Genomic DNA, 17,305 nt, shown 5'->3' on the forward strand with positions numbered 1-17,305 from the left:
GAATCAGCCAGCCCGTCCAACGCTGTGAAGTCCAGCCTGTCAACAACAGTGCAACCTGAGACGGGTTAGCCAGCCAGTTAGCCACCGGGGCTAGCGAACTAAACCAGCTAAGTTAGCAGGTCTGTTAGCAGCTGCCTTGACTGACTGTCACCGCTCGCTCGTTCACTTCGGATAGTTCGATCATTCGGACGGTGCCGTTCGTCCCGACGAGAGAAGGAAGAAAACGCGACCTCCCGTTTGGTAAGTTTTCAAAGTTCGGGTAAAATACAGCGATTGAAAAAAAAAAAAAATCAGGTTCGGTTCCTGTTGCCATTGGCCAGTTCTTGAGTCGCTAGCTTTCGTTAGCAGGTTGGAGAAGCAGAACCCAGCTCCGCGTCGCTCCTGTCGAGCTCATTCATCACCTGCTTTCCTCGCCGGTTCTTGAGGTTAAACCGGGGGGAAAGGACCTGTAGTCTGGACCCGAAGTTCCAGCCCGGTTTAACTGGAGGAAACTACACTAGGAACGTAAATAAAATAGTCTTTCAAGTCAGCCGCAGTTGGTTGCGCAACACTAAACCGCGCGTGTGTCGATGATCACTCGAAGGAAACAAATCTAAAGAGAATCCTCCTAGTTTCCATTTATCCAGTCAAACTGCTGGTTGGAATCACTCGATATTAAAAGGTCCTTGACAACATCTCAGGAAAACGTGTCCCTGTGCGGGAGTTCTCTCGCCACTGTGTCAAAAGTTATTCTCTGTTCTTTATTATCAAATCTGCTTAAAAAAAAGAATCAGGGAAACTCGGATTTGGCATTTAGGCCTTCCAGTGCGGAAAAGAATCTGACATTTAGGTCAGAACAAAGCAAGATATTGGCTCAAGCGAGATTAAAAAAGAATCTGAGATTAAAGTTGGACTTCTCTCATTTAAAAATGTACCTGTGCAGAACACATTCCCAACATTTACATCCTCATTACATTTAAATCTGCATGTGACCTTAATCATCACAACACCCATAAAAGCAGAGTTAATAATAATGATGATGATGATGATGATGGTATCACTTTTAATATCACAGGAGTTGTGTTTACATCTGCAGGATCAGACTGAGTGTTGCAGGAACACACGGTGTGTTGTGGAAACCTTTACGCCACTTCACGTTTAAGCTGTTAGTAGGTCAGATGACGAGAAGCCGGGTTCCTCGGCGTAACTGGACCAACCAGGTTTTCAACTTCAGATTGTTCTGCTTGCTCCGACGTTTGAGGACAGTTCTCTTTTCCGCTCTGACTTTGGATTCAAATTTGTTTGATCTATTTTGGTTTTGGATGAAATCAGCAGCAGGTGATCGGAATCTGGATCAGATTTCAGAGGTTGAGTCCAGCAGCATCTGAGGAACAAATGAATGTTAATAAATGCATAAATAGGAATTTATTAAAGTTAAAAAATAGGTGTTTCCTTTGGAAATAGAGCAGAAGTGTGGGAAGCTTCAGTAAAGTTTTTCATGTGCTTCTGTCTTCAATCAATGAAGACATTAAAATCTCAAATCCATTTTTATCAGATATAATTTTCTTCTATTTTTGACTGGGGAAAAAGCTTCAAGGGAATCAGCCTAAATATCCTCATTCCAGTGTCGGACTCAAAGCAGGAAGAGGCGAGCGTCGGCATTAATCACTTTCCTGCCGTTGTTTTGTTTGTGAACATGAGCGTGTGGGCGTGGCTAAAGCGAGCGCCTGTACAAACTCTGCCGTCTGCTGCCGTGAAAGCGTGAGAACGCGGCGCTGACAGAGCTTTGCAGACCCGTCTGTGATTTATTCCCTCATGTGGATGGCAGATGGAAGCGGCTCTCCACCTCCTGTGCTGTCGTAGGGAATGACGTCGCTGCTCGTCCACGACGGAATCCGGAAATCCACAGCAGACGGTTGACATCTGCTCAGGTGGGTTCTCGGTCCAGAGCTCCACATCTCACTGAAAAGGCTCATGTTCTGACAGAGAGGGGACATTTAAACGTGCGAGTGGGACAGAGAGAGAATCATTGTGAAAACACAGATTGTTAATAAAGTTTTTTTTTTTTTAAGGTCTGCTGAAGAGGATGGCGGCTGAGGTGGAAGTTCAGACGGGGGAGGTGGGGCGGACGAAGGTGGGGGGGCGTCTTCACCTGAGCCCGCTGGCAGACTCCAGTAACAGCCTCATCAGCCAGTCCCACCTCATCACTCCAGAACCCAACAAACCAGTCCCGAGTCCCAGGCCGCGGCTCACCCCCAAACCCTTCGCTGTGGACAAAAACCTCACGGTTAAACCCATAGTTGCCCCCAAACCTCTACAGAGATCCAGACCAGAGTCCACCCGCCTCCCTGGTTACAGACCGCAGCCACCGTGCACTCCGAAACCACCACAGCCAGCTGCTAAAGCGGCGCCAACAGACCCTGACCGACCCGCTTCTACCTCCTTTAAATCAACAAACAAGATGAACGCCGGACAAACTACCAAACCAGTCGCTCAGCCGTTCAAGCCTGCGCCGCCGTTGGCTTCTGGAGACCACAACGAACTGGAGGAGAAGCTGAAGCCATCCGGCCTGGCCCACTCCCTCAGCCTGAAAAAGCTGTCAGCAGCAGAGTGGTCCGGGAACGCCATCAATAAAGCAGAGAGAGACCGCTCGATTACCAGGGCCAAGTCCATGGGGTTCCTCACTGAGGTAGGGAAGGAGGAGGAGGACCGACCCGAGGCAGCCGTGCCGCTCAGACCCCAGCCTAGAACCTCCAGGCCCAGACCGGTGTCAGAGCTTTTCCTCCACAGTCCCACCAAGGCGGCAGCTCCAGTCCAGGTGTCTAACTGGGGTGGGAGACGCCCACTTTCAGCTGATCTCACAGCCAAATTTGAATCCATCGGCCTGTCTCTTCATCGCAAGTTTCCCAAGATGAAGGAGAACACCCCAGAGGGGAAAGGTCCCCCCCAGGGGAGAGAACCAGAGACGACCCGTCCGGAGGGCGGCCCGGCGTCCACGGTCCCAGACCAGAGCAGCAGAAAAGAGGCTGGCGTGGGGAGACGTGCGGACAGCGTCAGGTCCAGGAGCTCTCGCCTTCTTGATTCCCCCTCCACGTTTCTGGAATCCGATCCTCCATCCACAGCGCAGCCAGGCCTCGATGCCGAACCAGCGGTGGGCGTCAGACAGCTGATCAGACAGCTGACAGAAGACACATCGCCAGCTCAGAGCCCCATCTCCAGACCCCCGTTGAAGCCCCGCCCCCTTCCCTTAGATCTGACCAGAAGGTAAAAGCTGTGCTCCGTTTTTACTGGCTGTTGTCTGACTTGTTTGTCCCTGCGTGCGATCGTCATGCATGGCTTTGGCCTCGTGTTGTGTGTGTCCATCAGGTTTTCATCAGAGAGGTCACCTGACCTCGCCGCTCACGCAGCAGAGCGCCATGACATCACCAGCACAGATGCTCAGAGGGGGGTAAGAGAGGGGAATGTTTTCTCTGTCTTTGTGTAACATTTGTGTAACGTTTCAAAGCCACCGAGGACATTTTCTTCTCCTAAGAACAAAATCGGTGCGGCGGGAACAAGCTGTGAAGCCAAGGACAGCTCACGTGTCAGCTGTTAGTCGTGATATGGTTGAGCTGAGATCAGCGGGGAAAGGTCGCCATCATACGGTTTTTTATTACCGCGTGTGTACCGCACCCACTGCTGCAAGGCCAACACACAACAGGGAGATAGTGTTTCTCTTCTGACGGCTCCTCATTCAGCCCAGAGCTCCTTTGTCTTTTCCTGTGGTCCAATCACATTTGCTGCCTTTTTCATGTGATTTTACAGAATAAGATGGAAAAATTGTGGCGATGTTTCAATTCTGAGGGGGAAAAAAGGCCACGATTTTAATTATAAAGTCAGTTGGGAGGGAGATGCTGCGTCACCACTCGGTTAACTTTTGGAGGTTTAACGTTTGGGGTTGATTTCATCCCTCATGTCCAACTGAACAAATCCTTTTGTCTTGATGTTGCTTCACCTTGTTCAGGCTTTGATAAGGAATTGCCAAAGTGCGCTCGGCCAGTTGTTCTTATCACATTGTCATATCTTGGTTTCTTATTTCGTGCAGATTAATGCATCACCTTCCACACCCACCGACCAGGATGTCTTTCTGGATCAAAAAGAATCCCAGGAGTGGAAAATGGCCTCCCCGCTCAACGCGTGTGAAACGAGACAACCATTCGGCAGTGACGTGCAACGGGTCAGAGTCTTTGAGAACGTGGTGGAGAAGCAAAATGTGCTGATGATGGAGGATGGGAAATTTGCACAAAAGCCCAAAGTTTTGCTCAGTCGCCGGTCGTTCAATGGAGGAAAAAGCGAGGAGGAAGGAACTCTTGTCACTGCCACCTACATAGACGCCGTGTCACCACCAAGTCCCTTGCGAGTGGCCCACACCTTTGACACATTAAAAATGGAGGAAAACAGGGCTGTTAGTGAGAATGTCCCCTCTGCAGAGTGGGAGGACAAGGCCATGACGCTGCGTTCCAGGCGTACCGATGGGAAGACCCAAGAACAGCCCCGGATCCTGAGAGTGGGAGCTCTGCAGAAGTGGCCTGCAGGAAGCCTTGAACAGGTGGAGCAGCTGAAAATGCTACAACCAGAGGAGCAACCCAAAGCCAAGGCAACATATTTTGCTCTAACGGGAAAAAACAAGGAGATATTGTTATCTCCTGCAGACGAACCAGGTTTTTTGACGCCTCCTGAGAAGATCCCACAGGTTGGGAGAAATACTTGGCCGGATCAGGTATTTGGTCAAACCTCAGATGGACCAAAGGAGTTGCAGATGGAAGCAGAAATGAAAAATGCAAAGATAAAGGAACTTGAGAAGGATAAACAGAGACAACTGATAGTAGAGAAGGAAGAGTTCTTGGAATTTGAACTACAGAGAAAGAAAACGATGGAGAGGGAGAAGCAGGAATTTGAGGAGAAACAGCGAGCGCTGAGAAAGCAGAAACAGCTGGAATTAGAGAGGCAAAAGATTGAGAAGGAGGAGCAACAACGAGAGATGCAGCGACAAAAAGAGCTGGAGATGCAGCGACAAAAAGAGCTGGAGATGCAGCGACAAAAAGAGCTGGAGATGCAGCGACAAAAAGAGCTGGAGATGCAGCGACAGCTGGAGATGCAGCGACAAAAAGAGCTGGAGATGCAGCGACAAAAAGAGCTGGAGATGCAGCGACAAAAAGAGCTGGAGATGCAGCGACAAAAAGAGCTGGAGATGCAGCGACAAAAAGAGCTGGAGATGCAGCGACAAAAAGAGCTGGAGATGCAGCGACAAAAAGAGCTGGAGATGCAGCGACAGAAAGAGCTGGAGATGCAGCGACAGAAAGAGCTGGAGATGCAGCGACAGAAAGAGCTGGAGATGCAGCGACAGAAAGAGCTGGAGATGCAGCGACAAAAAGAGCTGGAGATGCAGCGACAGCTGGAGATGCAGCGACAGCTGGAGATGCAGCGACAAAAAGAGCTGGAGATGCAGCGACAAAAAGAGCTGGAGATGCAGCGACAAAAAGAGCTGGAGATCCAGCGACAGAGGGAGATGCAGCGACAGAGGGAGCTGGAGATGCAGCGACAAAAAGAGCTGGAGATGCAGCGACAGCTGGAGATGCAGCGACAGAGGGAGATTGATAAGGAGAGGATGCTCTTGGAGATGCAGAAAGAGAAGCAGAGACTGGATGAACAGGAGAGACAAAGGGAAAAGCGACAGCAGCTCGAGCTTGAAAAACAGAGGCTCAGAGAGCGGAAAATGCAAGAAGAGGCAGAAAGATTCAGGAAGGTGGCACTAGAGCAGGAGATGTTGAGGATGAAGGAGATTGAAAAAGAAAGGGAGAGACAACGGGAGATAGTAAGGGAGCATCAGAGGGAGTCGGAGAGGCAAAAACAAAGACAGTTGGAGAGGGAGCATCAGAAGCAGCTGGACATGGAGCGGCAGGAGCTGGAGAACCAGAGGTTACGGCAAAGGGAGAAAGAGAAGAAACGATTAGAGGAGATAGATAGAATAAAAGAAATGGAGAAGAGACAACTCGAATTTGAAAAGCAGAAACAGGCAGAGAGGGCAGAAGAGCAGCGACAACGGTTAAAGGATGAGGCACAGAAACTAAGGCAGAGACAGATGGAGGACGGGCAACAGCTCAAGGCTTCAGCTCTCAGACCCACAGTGGTGGATCTGGACTCTGTGCTCCGGAACGATCACCTCCACAAGGCTGCAACAAGATGGAAGGAACCAACAGGGTCCAAACACACCGTTTTTGATGTTGATGCATTCAGTCCTCGGCTCTCCCAAAACAAAGATTCTCTTCCAGCCTTTGACAGCCGTTTTACAGCCCAACCACAGACCACTCCTGAGCGGGACGTCAGCTGGAAAGTACCATCACAGACGACGGTAGAATGGACCCTGTCTCCTCAAGACCCTTGGGAACTGCAGCCTGTCGAAATGTCCGTGGACCAGCCTCTGATCCAACCCAGAAAACAGGCTAACAAGTCAAAGCCAGACCAGCTGCTCACCAAGCATGAGCAACGGCCACAGAGAAACAGGTCCACGCTGCTGGATGAGTCCCTCCTACTGGCCCCTTTCGATGGGACGGACGGAAGAAGTAAGGTTTCTCCGGGCGTTATCTCCAGCAGCTCTGGTGCAGAGCTGGACTGGCTCCCCAGAGAGTTACAGCCCCAGGAGGGCTTGGGTCAGGTCCAGGTTCAGAGGAGGTCACGTGGATCTCAGGTGAGTCCCAGACATCAGCCGATTCTGCCGATGTCTGATCCGCCCGTAATTATCAGCCCGGTCATATTAATGTCCAGATGAACACAATCAGAGAAAAAAACATATTCGCTGTAGGAGCGAGGTTTTAATAGTGGTAATAGCTCAGGTGTAAGCTGAGAAAAACAAATTTTCTGTTTCCTGCCGCCGCCAGGAGCTGAACAGGCTGCGCTCTCGCAGCATGTCTCGCCGATCGGCTCCTCCAGGCGGCGCTGTGGAGGTCAGCCTGTCCAGGATGAGGAGCCGTAGTGCGCACCGCGAGCAGGATCGCCACAGTTGGGTGAGTCTGAGCGCCTGTTGGGTGTGATGCATTGAGGAATGTTGTACGTTGGCTATGGCTGTGTCCGAAACCACACACTCGTTCCCTATTCACTACTCACTACATGGGGACATGGATTGAGTGAACTACGTAGCGCACTCAATTCAAATTAGCTTTCGGACACTACGGCGCACGTAAAATGACGTAATGTTGTCGCATAATAATAACAAACCGTTCCCTGGGAAAAGTGGCCAGGTCCATTTAATTATTTTAACCCATCCAAAACATACCCAAACACATTCAGCGGTCGTTTCTTTGAAAATGCAATATTTTACCCTATTATAATCTTTATATAATAATAATAGATTAAAATATTAATGTCAATAACAATAACATAACACTTCCTTATTATCTCAAATAATTAGTGTCCGGTGACATTTTCGCGCCATGACATTCTCAAATATATATATACATAAGTAATACAGGAATTTTACATACAGGAATTTTACATCACAAAATGGCTCCAGAACTGGTTTTCATTATCTTTAATATTCTTTTCTGCGATCCCGCCGTCTGGTGAGGAACAGATGAGTCCGAAGGACAATTTTGGCTCTAAGATCCAGATGTCAAACTGTAAGTGAAGGAGGGGGGGTAAACATTTGATGGTCGATTGATTTCCACATTTATGTGTTATTTTAAGATGATCATATAGTATCAAACAGCACAGTGAAAATAGCCTTTAAATTTATACCACTCCTACAGTACCTTAAATTTGCATTTGAAATGCACCGACTCTAGTAAGGTAGAATTAAAGCGGTACGTAATCTAATAAGATGCTTATAGTCGCGTATAAATAAATAAAGGCAAAAACATATTTAAAATGGAAGCAGCAATGTTCCACTAAAGTGAAAGAATTTTACGCTCTAGTAAGATATGTGAAACAAATAGCATATAATAATAATAACATAATATTACATACATTTGTACGTCATTACTGCTCGTTTACCCGCCATCGACAGATTATCACGTGATACCGTAAAGGCTGATGGGATATATTACCGAATTCGGGTGCATCGGTTGTACACTACTTTTCGCAGTGCATTGTGGGATACATTGAGTGCACTCGCGATGCTCACTAAGAATTCGGACACAATTTCAAAATGGCGTCCACACGATTGAGTGCACTATGTAGGGTATAGGGGGTGGTTTCGGACACAGCCTATGTGTTAGCAGCCCTGGTCCACAGTCACGCAGGGACTCACAAGGATGGCACGGCCTCCTGCATGCCTTTGCCAATCTCCTGTCACTCTTGGAAAAGTCAGGAGCTGCATAACTGGACCAGCTTTATGCCTAATATCTGCAGGAAAACTGAACCCAGCGGCTGTTCCCTGCAGCCATGTTCTTGAGTCATGTGAAGCATTTCCATACCGCTTATAGGTTAAACCTGTAATTCCTGATTTTCACAGCTTTAGAGCTGAACCATTCAGCGCTGAACTTTAACACTCTGTCTCCATCTAGCTGTCAGCCCCGGGCGATCAGTGCATTGCTGTTGTGACGTTTCCTGGTTTGACTCAGCAAGATTGTTCGCAGTGGTGCTCTGAGATCAGCTCACTTCAGAGAATAATGCACGTGAAGCCAGCGGGGAAATGATGATGTCGATGATGACGAGACTGTCCTGTGTTTATTCTTCAGCGTATAAAAGATCGCCTTCCTTTGGGCAGGCCTGGTTCTGTGTGGATGGGCTGAGAGAGAGAGATGAGAGATGGTGTGTTTCCTGGGGGTCTCACAGATGAGGTAACGGTGAAGTGGTGACATCACCAGCTAAAATCAGAGAGCATACTGGTTCTGATGGTGGCAGAGCAGAGATGGTCAGCGGGCTGATAGCAGTGTTCTGGTCCTGTTGTCTGAGGTCAGGCTGGGTGAGTGTCACATTGCATCAAATGTAGATACTGTGTGGATGGTTTCTAACTGATGTCACTTGTTTTAGATAAATGCTATTAATGGTTTAGTTACAGCTTTTTTTGACAGCAATGTCAAAAACCAGTTGATGCTGGCCCTCCAGCTGATACCTGGAGAGGAAGCTGAAGCTAGATTTTTAGGGTATTCTACCATCGGAGTTGGCCACTAGGGGGCAATGCCAGCAGAGCCTTTTAGTTTTTGCTCATTATGATCTTGTCTGGAACATTTGTTCGTCTCTAAAACACCACAAAGTGTTGAAGCTGTGGAAAATGAGCTCAAGTGTGATGGTGATCAGGCAGAGGAGAAAATATCCACAACTTTAATACTGAATAATAGCTTCGGTTGCTGCTGTGCTGCTTTTGTTGGTCATTTCCTGGTTGAGCCACAGCCTCTCTCTCTATGTCTCTCTCTCTCTCTATGTCTCTCTCTCTATGTCTCTCTCTCTCTCTATGTCTCCCTCTCTCTCTATGTCTCTCTCTCTATGTCTCTGTCTCTCTATGTCTCCCTCTCTCTCTCTCTCTCTATGTCTCTCTCTATGTCTCTCTCTCTCTCTCTATGTCTCTCTCTCTATGTCTCTGTCTCTCTATGTCTCCCTCTCTCTTTATGTCTCCCTCTCTCTCTCTCTCTCTATGTCTCTCTCTCTATGTCTCCCTCTCTCTATGTCTCTCTCTCTATGTCTCCCTCTCTCTCTCTCTCTCTATGTCTCTCTCTCTCTCTATGTCTCTGTCTCTCTATGTCTCCCTCTCTCTCTATGTCTCCCTCTCTCTCTCTGTCTCTGTCTCTCTATGTCTCCCTCTCTCTCTATGTCTCTCTCTCTCTCTCTATGTCTCTGTCTCTCTATGTCTCCCTCTCTCTCTATGTCTCTCTCTCTCTCTGTGTGTCTCTGTGTGTCTCCCTACTTCCTAACTTGATTATACACTTGTCCTTATTACTTTCTGCTGATGTCACAGTGCTGCCTGATAGCGTTGTCGTTTTCTTCTCTTGCTTCTCATGTTGCGCTGCACTGAATGTGGCAGGAGCAAGACGTATACCCCCCCGCTCCAGCCCCAGCCTCGGCCCCCGCCCCAGCCTCGGCCCCCGCCCCAGCCCCAGCCCCAGCCCCAGCCTTGGCCCCCACCATGCTGCTGATCTGAATCAGGGACCTCCCATTCTCTCTCTCAATCTCTCCCTCCTGTTCTCTCTCACTCCCCCTCTCTTTTTCTCTCTCTCTCCTCTCTTTCCCCCCTCCACTTTCTCCTTGACAGAGAGTCCCATAGTACAGAGAAGCAGCACTGCTGACGCATTCTCTCCTACCTGCCTGTACCTGCAGGATAAAGGTGTGGAAACGCTTCTCTTCTTCTCAGGATTTGACTCTCCCTTCTTTCTTCCTCGATAATCCACAAGAGACTACAGTTTTTGGGCGTGTATTTCAAAACTTGACCCTCGAAGGCGATGAAGTCTCCTGGGCCCTGGTCAGACAGCGGCCGAAGCTGAAGAACGCATCTGCAAAGGTCAGAATCCTGCGATTAAACATGGCCGGGAGACCCATCAGAAGGTGAGCCTTTCAGCCGAGTCCACGCTCACCTTTGGTCGGTGATCGGAGAGTTTCTGTACCATTGAAACCAGAGAGCGTTACAGCCCAGTGGAAGAATGAGCTGATACAGAGACGTGACGGCTCCGTTGGGACTGTGAACTGGAGCGGCACTGGTGAGACCTTCGCCGCAGTCCTGACCCACATCAGTGAACAACTCCGTCCCCACTGGGCAGCCATGGACTATTTAGGCGACAAGCTGTCAGTGGCGCACTCGCAGATGTCAGGATGGATGGGAAACGTGCGTCGCTCCCTCCACAGCACGTTCGGTCTTCTCTCCAGCTCGGCGGAGAGGACGGGACGGGCCGAGGACGCCGCCTTCAAGAGGACCAGCTCGCTGCGCTCCCTGGCGTCCCGCAGCCGCGAGTCCATACGTAGATTTTCAATGCGCAGTCAGCAACGCCTGTCACTACGGAGACGCACCGCACCCAACACCCCCACTGCTGTAAGGCAACAACACATGTAGTGTTGTGACGATGTAACAGTTCACCTCTCAGCTGCTGTAAAAACTGAGGGGAAAAACTTGTCTTCAAGTAACAATTTAGGATAAAATCATTTCCGCATGCGCAGCTTTAGCTTCCGTTTAAGTCAGGTTAATGTGCAAAAGAGAATCAATATGGTTGATCTGATAACATAATAACATATTTATTAACTAGTTCAGTCAGAATCTGTCAATGATTAACAATAAAGAACCAAAACACCCCCTAATGGACACACCTGGTATTAAAATACTGGGACCAGGAGGGTAAATGGACTGAGGGGATAAATATACTGGTTGTACTGGGACGGAGAAAATTAATGAACTGGTTATATTGGGACAGTGTAGCTGTGAGTAGATAATGTGTGTGTAATATTCTGTTTCAACTGGATGCTCGGCTGTATGACTTATGCGGCTTGAATAGAGCAACAGTGAAACTGGAGTCATTTTGCAGGACGTCTGGTTCTTTTTGTAAAGCTACAGCTGCTCCTTCGTCAGGACCCAAACACGTCGGCTCCTTCACTGCCGCGTTTTTATCTTGTCTTGCTGTTTCTTCAGGTAAAACCAGGACAGAGACAACCATGAAGTGTCAAACCTGAACAGTTGATGTTTCCCGTTGCCCGTCTCTGCCGTGACGTCTGCCCCACTCTGTGGACAGGACAGATTTAGAATCCGTGTAGGGTTATGGAGACATTGCAGTGAAACTCTTTCTATCTTTAGGTTGGGCCTGTTTGCTGAGCTTCCTCATGACTCACGGTTGCTAAAGATGATGTTGCTGCGGTTCACTTTCTCACCAGACGTCTGTGTTTATTAGTTGTTATGACAAGTGCGACAGATGAAAATGAGGAATGTCCTCATGGCTTCATTTGTGTCCAGTCTGAATGAGTCAAACAGGTCAAGCCAGCAGTGTTTTTCCCTGACTGACTGCATTTGTGCTGTTGGATCTTCAGAGGAGCGCGACGCAGCATCAGACAGAGTCTCGAGTAAAATACCTCCTTAAACTGAACCCATTAAAGGTTCCAGTCGGTTCTGCTGCTCAGAGTTCTTAAGCCCGGTCAGGTTTTTCACATTCTTGCAACCTGTTCTTATGGAGGATTTGTGCAGGACTGAGCCTGTTGGAATGAAGCACTTGCATAATGGAAGAATAGCAGCCTGCTGTGGGGTTCACCCAGCAGACGTGGTCTCAAACGAGGCCTCCTGCCCCGAGCGAAGGCACGTTGACATGAGCTCAGCTCTCCTTCCACCACTTGGTGTGAACGTCTGAAGGGTATTGACAAGGGTGTTGAGTGGCGGCGTGTTTGCTGGACTGGACCACGCAATGGTTGGACATCTGGGTTGTTAATAGTTGTTTATCGTTATCAGTCATAGCTTCCTGTGGCTCCTGGCACTCGAGCGTCCAAACATGACGTTAGCATGGGTAGCTGGACGCTGCAGCTGGTTTCTGTGTTTTCATCTGCTGGGTTCCTCGCTTCCTTTATGGAGGAGCAGTGATGAAATAATTCACTCTCCACAGAAGTGCAGAAGCTGAAATGGCCGGTCTGGTACCAGCCGCCAGGTTGTTATCGGGCTGAGGCCTCGCTCCGGTTCCCAGCAGTCCACCCTTTCTCTCCTTCGTCCTTCCATTCATCCGCCTTTTGTTGTGGCGTTTCCCTCGACACGCCCTTCCTGTCTCAGGGAAGGCGTCTGTTGCTAATGTCATTAAGGAATAGATTTCCTCCTGCTGGTCCAGCTGGTCTCCTGTTCTGCATCAGCCCTGTCCAGAGACTGTTACCATGACAACCGCGACAGGTATCCACAGGTGAGATGACTGACTGACCACTGATGGCCCTAAAAATGGTCTCACCTCCCCTTCAGCCTCAGTCTTTTTATTTAATCAGGAACCTGTAGAAGTTGTGGATCCAGTCGGAGTCTGTTGCTTTTCCACAGCAGGAACTTTTAACAGGAACCTTTGACCTGTTGTCCCGTTAGTTCAGGGTCATTTAGTCCTGCTCTGGGTTCTGATTATTTGTACCGAAGCTACAAAGTGAACTTGAAGTAAACCTTTCCTGCCTGTCTTCAACATGTTCCAGCAATGTGCACGTTTGGATCAGGAGAGGGTTTGGGTGTGTCCGTCTTGAGTAACGCACCATAGAGGAATTTTTATCGGCAGAATTTTACGAGGCTGCTTTTCCTCACATTTCGACAGCGGCGATAACACGAAGACACGAGAGGACAAGGGCAGTGAGGAAACATACTGGACCTTTGAATCCTCCATATGAAGACATTTAATGGTGGAAAATTCTAGTTGCTGGTCGGGGGGGGGGCGAATAACAATGACAAACAACCCCGCAAATAACTGCTTTTATCAGAGAAGTGTTGCAACAGGTTGCTACTGGTATAAAAACTGCCATTTTCCCTCAGAAGCAGCTGTGGTTGTCGCCTACAAGGCTTGATGACCCGACGGCGGTTTGGTTTATGGGAAGGGAGGGAAATCCTGACCCATCATTAGACAACACTGGAAAAATGAGCCCTCGGTCCTGTTGTCAGCGGCAACAGTAGTCCTTCCTCTCTACATCACTCTCCTGTCTACTTGTGGTTCTCTTTACTTTCTCAAGCGCAGAACACAAACGGATCATTCATGAGTCCATAAAGAGGAGAGCCGGCGCTTCAGGTGTCCTTCAGAAAGGTGTCTCAGGTGTATCGGAGGTCCCGGTGCCGCTCGTTTCTGGGGTAAAGGGCTGATGAGTTTGTGTGTGGAGACAGAACGTCCTCTGTGAGGTCCTCATTAAAAAAGACACGGTTCAGTAAACACGAATCACCCTCGGACAGCCGCCTCCTTTTTTCTCCTCCATCAGCTCATCCCTCCATTCATCCATCCTTTCAGCATCAATGAATGGACTTCTGTGAGCTGCAGAACTTTGTCGGACTTTGGAGAAGGAAAAAAAAAAAAGAATACCGAGCTGCCTAAACAAACGTGCGCTAACCTGTCCGTCAGAGAGGTTCAGCACATCTGGAGGGGTGTTTTAGATGCAGATGTTAATCTCAGCTGCTAAAACATGCGTATGGAGGAAAGTCCGTCCTGTGCTCCACCTGACCCGCTGGTGGCGCCGATGCAGGTTTGACCCACTCATTCGCGGTTGTGTGGTTCTTTTATCAGGTGCAGCAGAAGCAGAGTGAGAGCGGAGACGCAGGCGAGGCGCTCGGCCACGACACCGACAGCCAGTACGGGACCTGGGAGACTGGGCTGCGCACTGATGACAGGTACACACACACACACACACACACACACACACACACACACACACACACACACACACACACACACACACACACACACACTGCTTCAGAATACAGGCGAGCCAAGAGAAGAGTGGGCGTGGCTAATAGGGTTACCTGCTAATCATGTGGAGGGATGATAAGGTACCATTTCAGAGAAGAAGATATTTTTAAACCAAATTAGTTAAATAGATTTAACTAATACTTTAATCAAATTCTTCCGATTAAAGTCTGTGATCACTGTGATTTGATCAAAACTGGGTAATCGTCTGTGGGAGGACGAGCTTTTCCCTGAAGCCATCCTGTTGTTTTGTGTCTGTCCGGATGACTCCTCAAACCTGAAATGATGACTCAAACTCGTTATCTCTCGCTATGACATCACACTGTTGACTTGCACATCAAATATTCAATGTGATTCCTGATTCCAACTGTCTGGCGCTGTCTGTGTTCCAGTCTGAGTCCTCTGACTCCCAGTTCAGACAGCCACCAGAGTCCATCCCCTAGGAAGACCACTCCCCCTCACACACCAGGTGACTCCGCCCACCGTTGGGAAAATGACACCGTGGACGCTGTCCTTCCCTCTAACAACCAGCTGCCAGCTTTCCCCGACGTGAGTCTGACTGGGTTTACACATCTCCTGCTGTCTTTCATCTCAAATCCTCATAAAAATCAAATTGATCATGTTTTCAACCTCCAGGCCCCGCCCACTTTATTGGACACTAGCGCTCTTCGCTCCAGGGCTCAGCTTGCCAAAAAGCGGGCCCCGCGGACTCGTCCCTCCAGGGGGGCTCGGAAGGACACCACGCTGGTCGTGGAAGACGCAGCTGAGGACTGGCTCTACCGTGACTCCACTGGTTAGCTATCGCCTCCCGCCCATCCCTCATTTTATCCTTTTTCTTCCATTTCAGCAGCTCCTAAATGAAAATTTGTGTTGTTTTTTTTTTTGACAGAGACAAAAGTTGGTCTTAAAGACTCAGCTTTGGACTCGGAGGAGCTGACCCGAGGACCCGACAGCAGCCCGGCGGTGTCCTCCCAGCCTCCGAGGGTGGCGCTCTTCCCGGGTGTGGACGCTTCAGCATTAAAGGTGACCTCTCTTGAGACACATCTCCCTTTTCCTGAGCTCACATTATTAAAACGTCTCTCTGTGGCGGCAGGTTCAGCTGAGGAAAAGAGGCGACTCTGACAATCACCATGATGGACCAGTGGTCCCCCAGTCGCAGCCGTCTCGCTCTCCAAAGTCACCGTTCCTGCCTAGGGCAGCTCGCGTCCTGCCCCCTGCTGGCGGCAAGGAGAATGGGTGAGCTACAGGATTTTGTTTTTTTAAATTTAAACACAATAGTTTGGACCGCAGTTTGGCGACTTAACGTGTGTAACATGTTAGCATGATGCTAACGGGCTTCTCTCTTGTTGCAGTGAGGAAGACTCACCTCAGTGGCTAAAAGAGCTCAAATCTAAGAAGCGTTTGAGTCAGTATGATGGCGAGAGCTAAACTGCAACAGGTTAGTTTAACTTGGTTTTACACTGTTATAAACAGCATCCAAATGGAATCCATCCGCGAGTTTAAAGGCCCTCGATACTCAGGTCCCTTCCAAGGCCTCTAATCTTCTGCCGGTCTAATCTGGGTCTCCTCCCTCCTCAGGTGGCCTTAACAGACCAATCAGAAGCCTTAAACGTCGACTCGAGACACTGAAGCTGCTTGTGGATTCTTCATTTTTGTCGTCTTGGTTTCAAAATGTGCACGGTGCCTTTTTTTTATGGATTATCTTTATTTCATGGACAAACAAGCAGAGGAGAAGGTTCATTTCACATCTGCACGGGCGGCTGACGTCCTGAGCTAAAAACCGGAGCAAAAAAGGGACGAAAAGACGACTCCCGTCACATTTCAGAGACCTGTGGGACCACAAAGTCTTCACCCTGGACCCTGTGTGTGTATGTATGAGCGTTGGACATTTCAGACAGCTTCTTATTGATCCTAAATGAGGGTGTAATTTGTATTTCCAATTAGATTTTGTTGTATGTACTGTATATATGTTTGACACTACAGAGATCAGACTGTTTACGTCTGTGTGGGGGGAGGGTCCTGCGTCTGTCAATCATTCTGTCAGCACAAACACGGTCCTCAGATGGATGGAATGACTGTAGCTGAAGCCATCGTCGTTTCTCACACTCCTTCATGTTCGCCCACAAGGTTCACGCCCAAATTAAGACTAATTCCTTAAACTAAACTGACGGAAACATCGTGGGCTGTCAGCGTTCAACAGATTACAGCCGCATGTTGGAATATTGTTTTATTATTTCTCTTCATAAATGATAAATTGCTCAACACTTTTTCAGAACGGCGCATGTTCTGTTGAGTTTTCTCTTTATTCTCTCAAACTGCTCAGACAAAAACTTTACATTTTATTTACATTTGGATTCCGAGAAACTTTCTTCTTCTAATTTTCACAATTTTTTTTCTGTGTACATTCAAATCAGAACTTTTTTTCCCATTTTCTTTCAATTTGCGTCAGTTACATATAATCCCAAAAAAATGATTTGCTAGTATTTCTTTTATTTTAAAAAAAAAAAAAAAAAAGCTTCTGTGAGAAAACCTCACAACCTGTATCATGTCACTAAAAGTCAATATTTTCCTCATGTGGTACTAAATCTCCGATTCCGTGAGATCATGATTCCCCAAGATGCGGAACGCTGTTTCTGCTTCTGTTTTACTGAACTCGGATGAATTTAAAAACACAGGTAAAAGTATAAAGTGTATTTTTGTCCTTTTGGGTGACCTTTTCCCCCTCGTCTTCCTCCTCTGGCTCTTCGAAGCACTTTGTCACTGATGCACTACAGCACAGCCCCTCCTGCATGTGGCGCTCTCACCACCCTGCGTTTGTCTGCGTGGTGGTTTTTGGGGTTTTTTTGTTGGCGGATGTGAGGGTTTATTTTTGTGTTTGTTTTTTAGTTGACCGTACAGATGTGTACCACATTGTGTTGGCCAGTGTCCTCCCGTCACTACATTCTTATTAAAAATCTATTTCTGTTCCACGTCTGCACTTT

The 17,305-nt window shown here is 48.4% G+C and overlaps 1 protein-coding gene across 1 annotated transcript; it reads left to right on the top strand.

Annotated features, from left to right (window-relative positions):
- Positions 1-4: 4 nt before the first annotated feature.
- On the top strand, positions 5-17,298 carry si:ch73-138n13.1 (trichohyalin). Its single transcript, XM_011615463.2, has 14 exons — positions 5-240; positions 1,808-1,910; positions 2,052-3,243; positions 3,346-3,427; positions 4,064-5,047; positions 5,552-6,706; positions 6,897-7,022; positions 14,145-14,248; positions 14,717-14,873; positions 14,961-15,117; positions 15,214-15,347; positions 15,418-15,560; positions 15,677-15,762; positions 15,903-17,298. Exons 3-13 carry the CDS (start codon positions 2,066-2,068, stop codon positions 15,750-15,752), a joined length of 4,296 nt encoding a protein of 1,431 aa, XP_011613765.2. The 5' UTR covers positions 5-240; positions 1,808-1,910; positions 2,052-2,065; the 3' UTR covers positions 15,753-15,762; positions 15,903-17,298.
- The last annotated feature ends 7 nt before the right edge of the window (positions 17,299-17,305 follow it).

The sequence above is a fragment of the Takifugu rubripes genome, chromosome 21 (assembly GCF_901000725.2).
Source record: "Takifugu rubripes chromosome 21, fTakRub1.2, whole genome shotgun sequence".
In the NCBI taxonomy this organism is placed as follows: domain Eukaryota; kingdom Metazoa; phylum Chordata; class Actinopteri; order Tetraodontiformes; family Tetraodontidae; genus Takifugu; species Takifugu rubripes.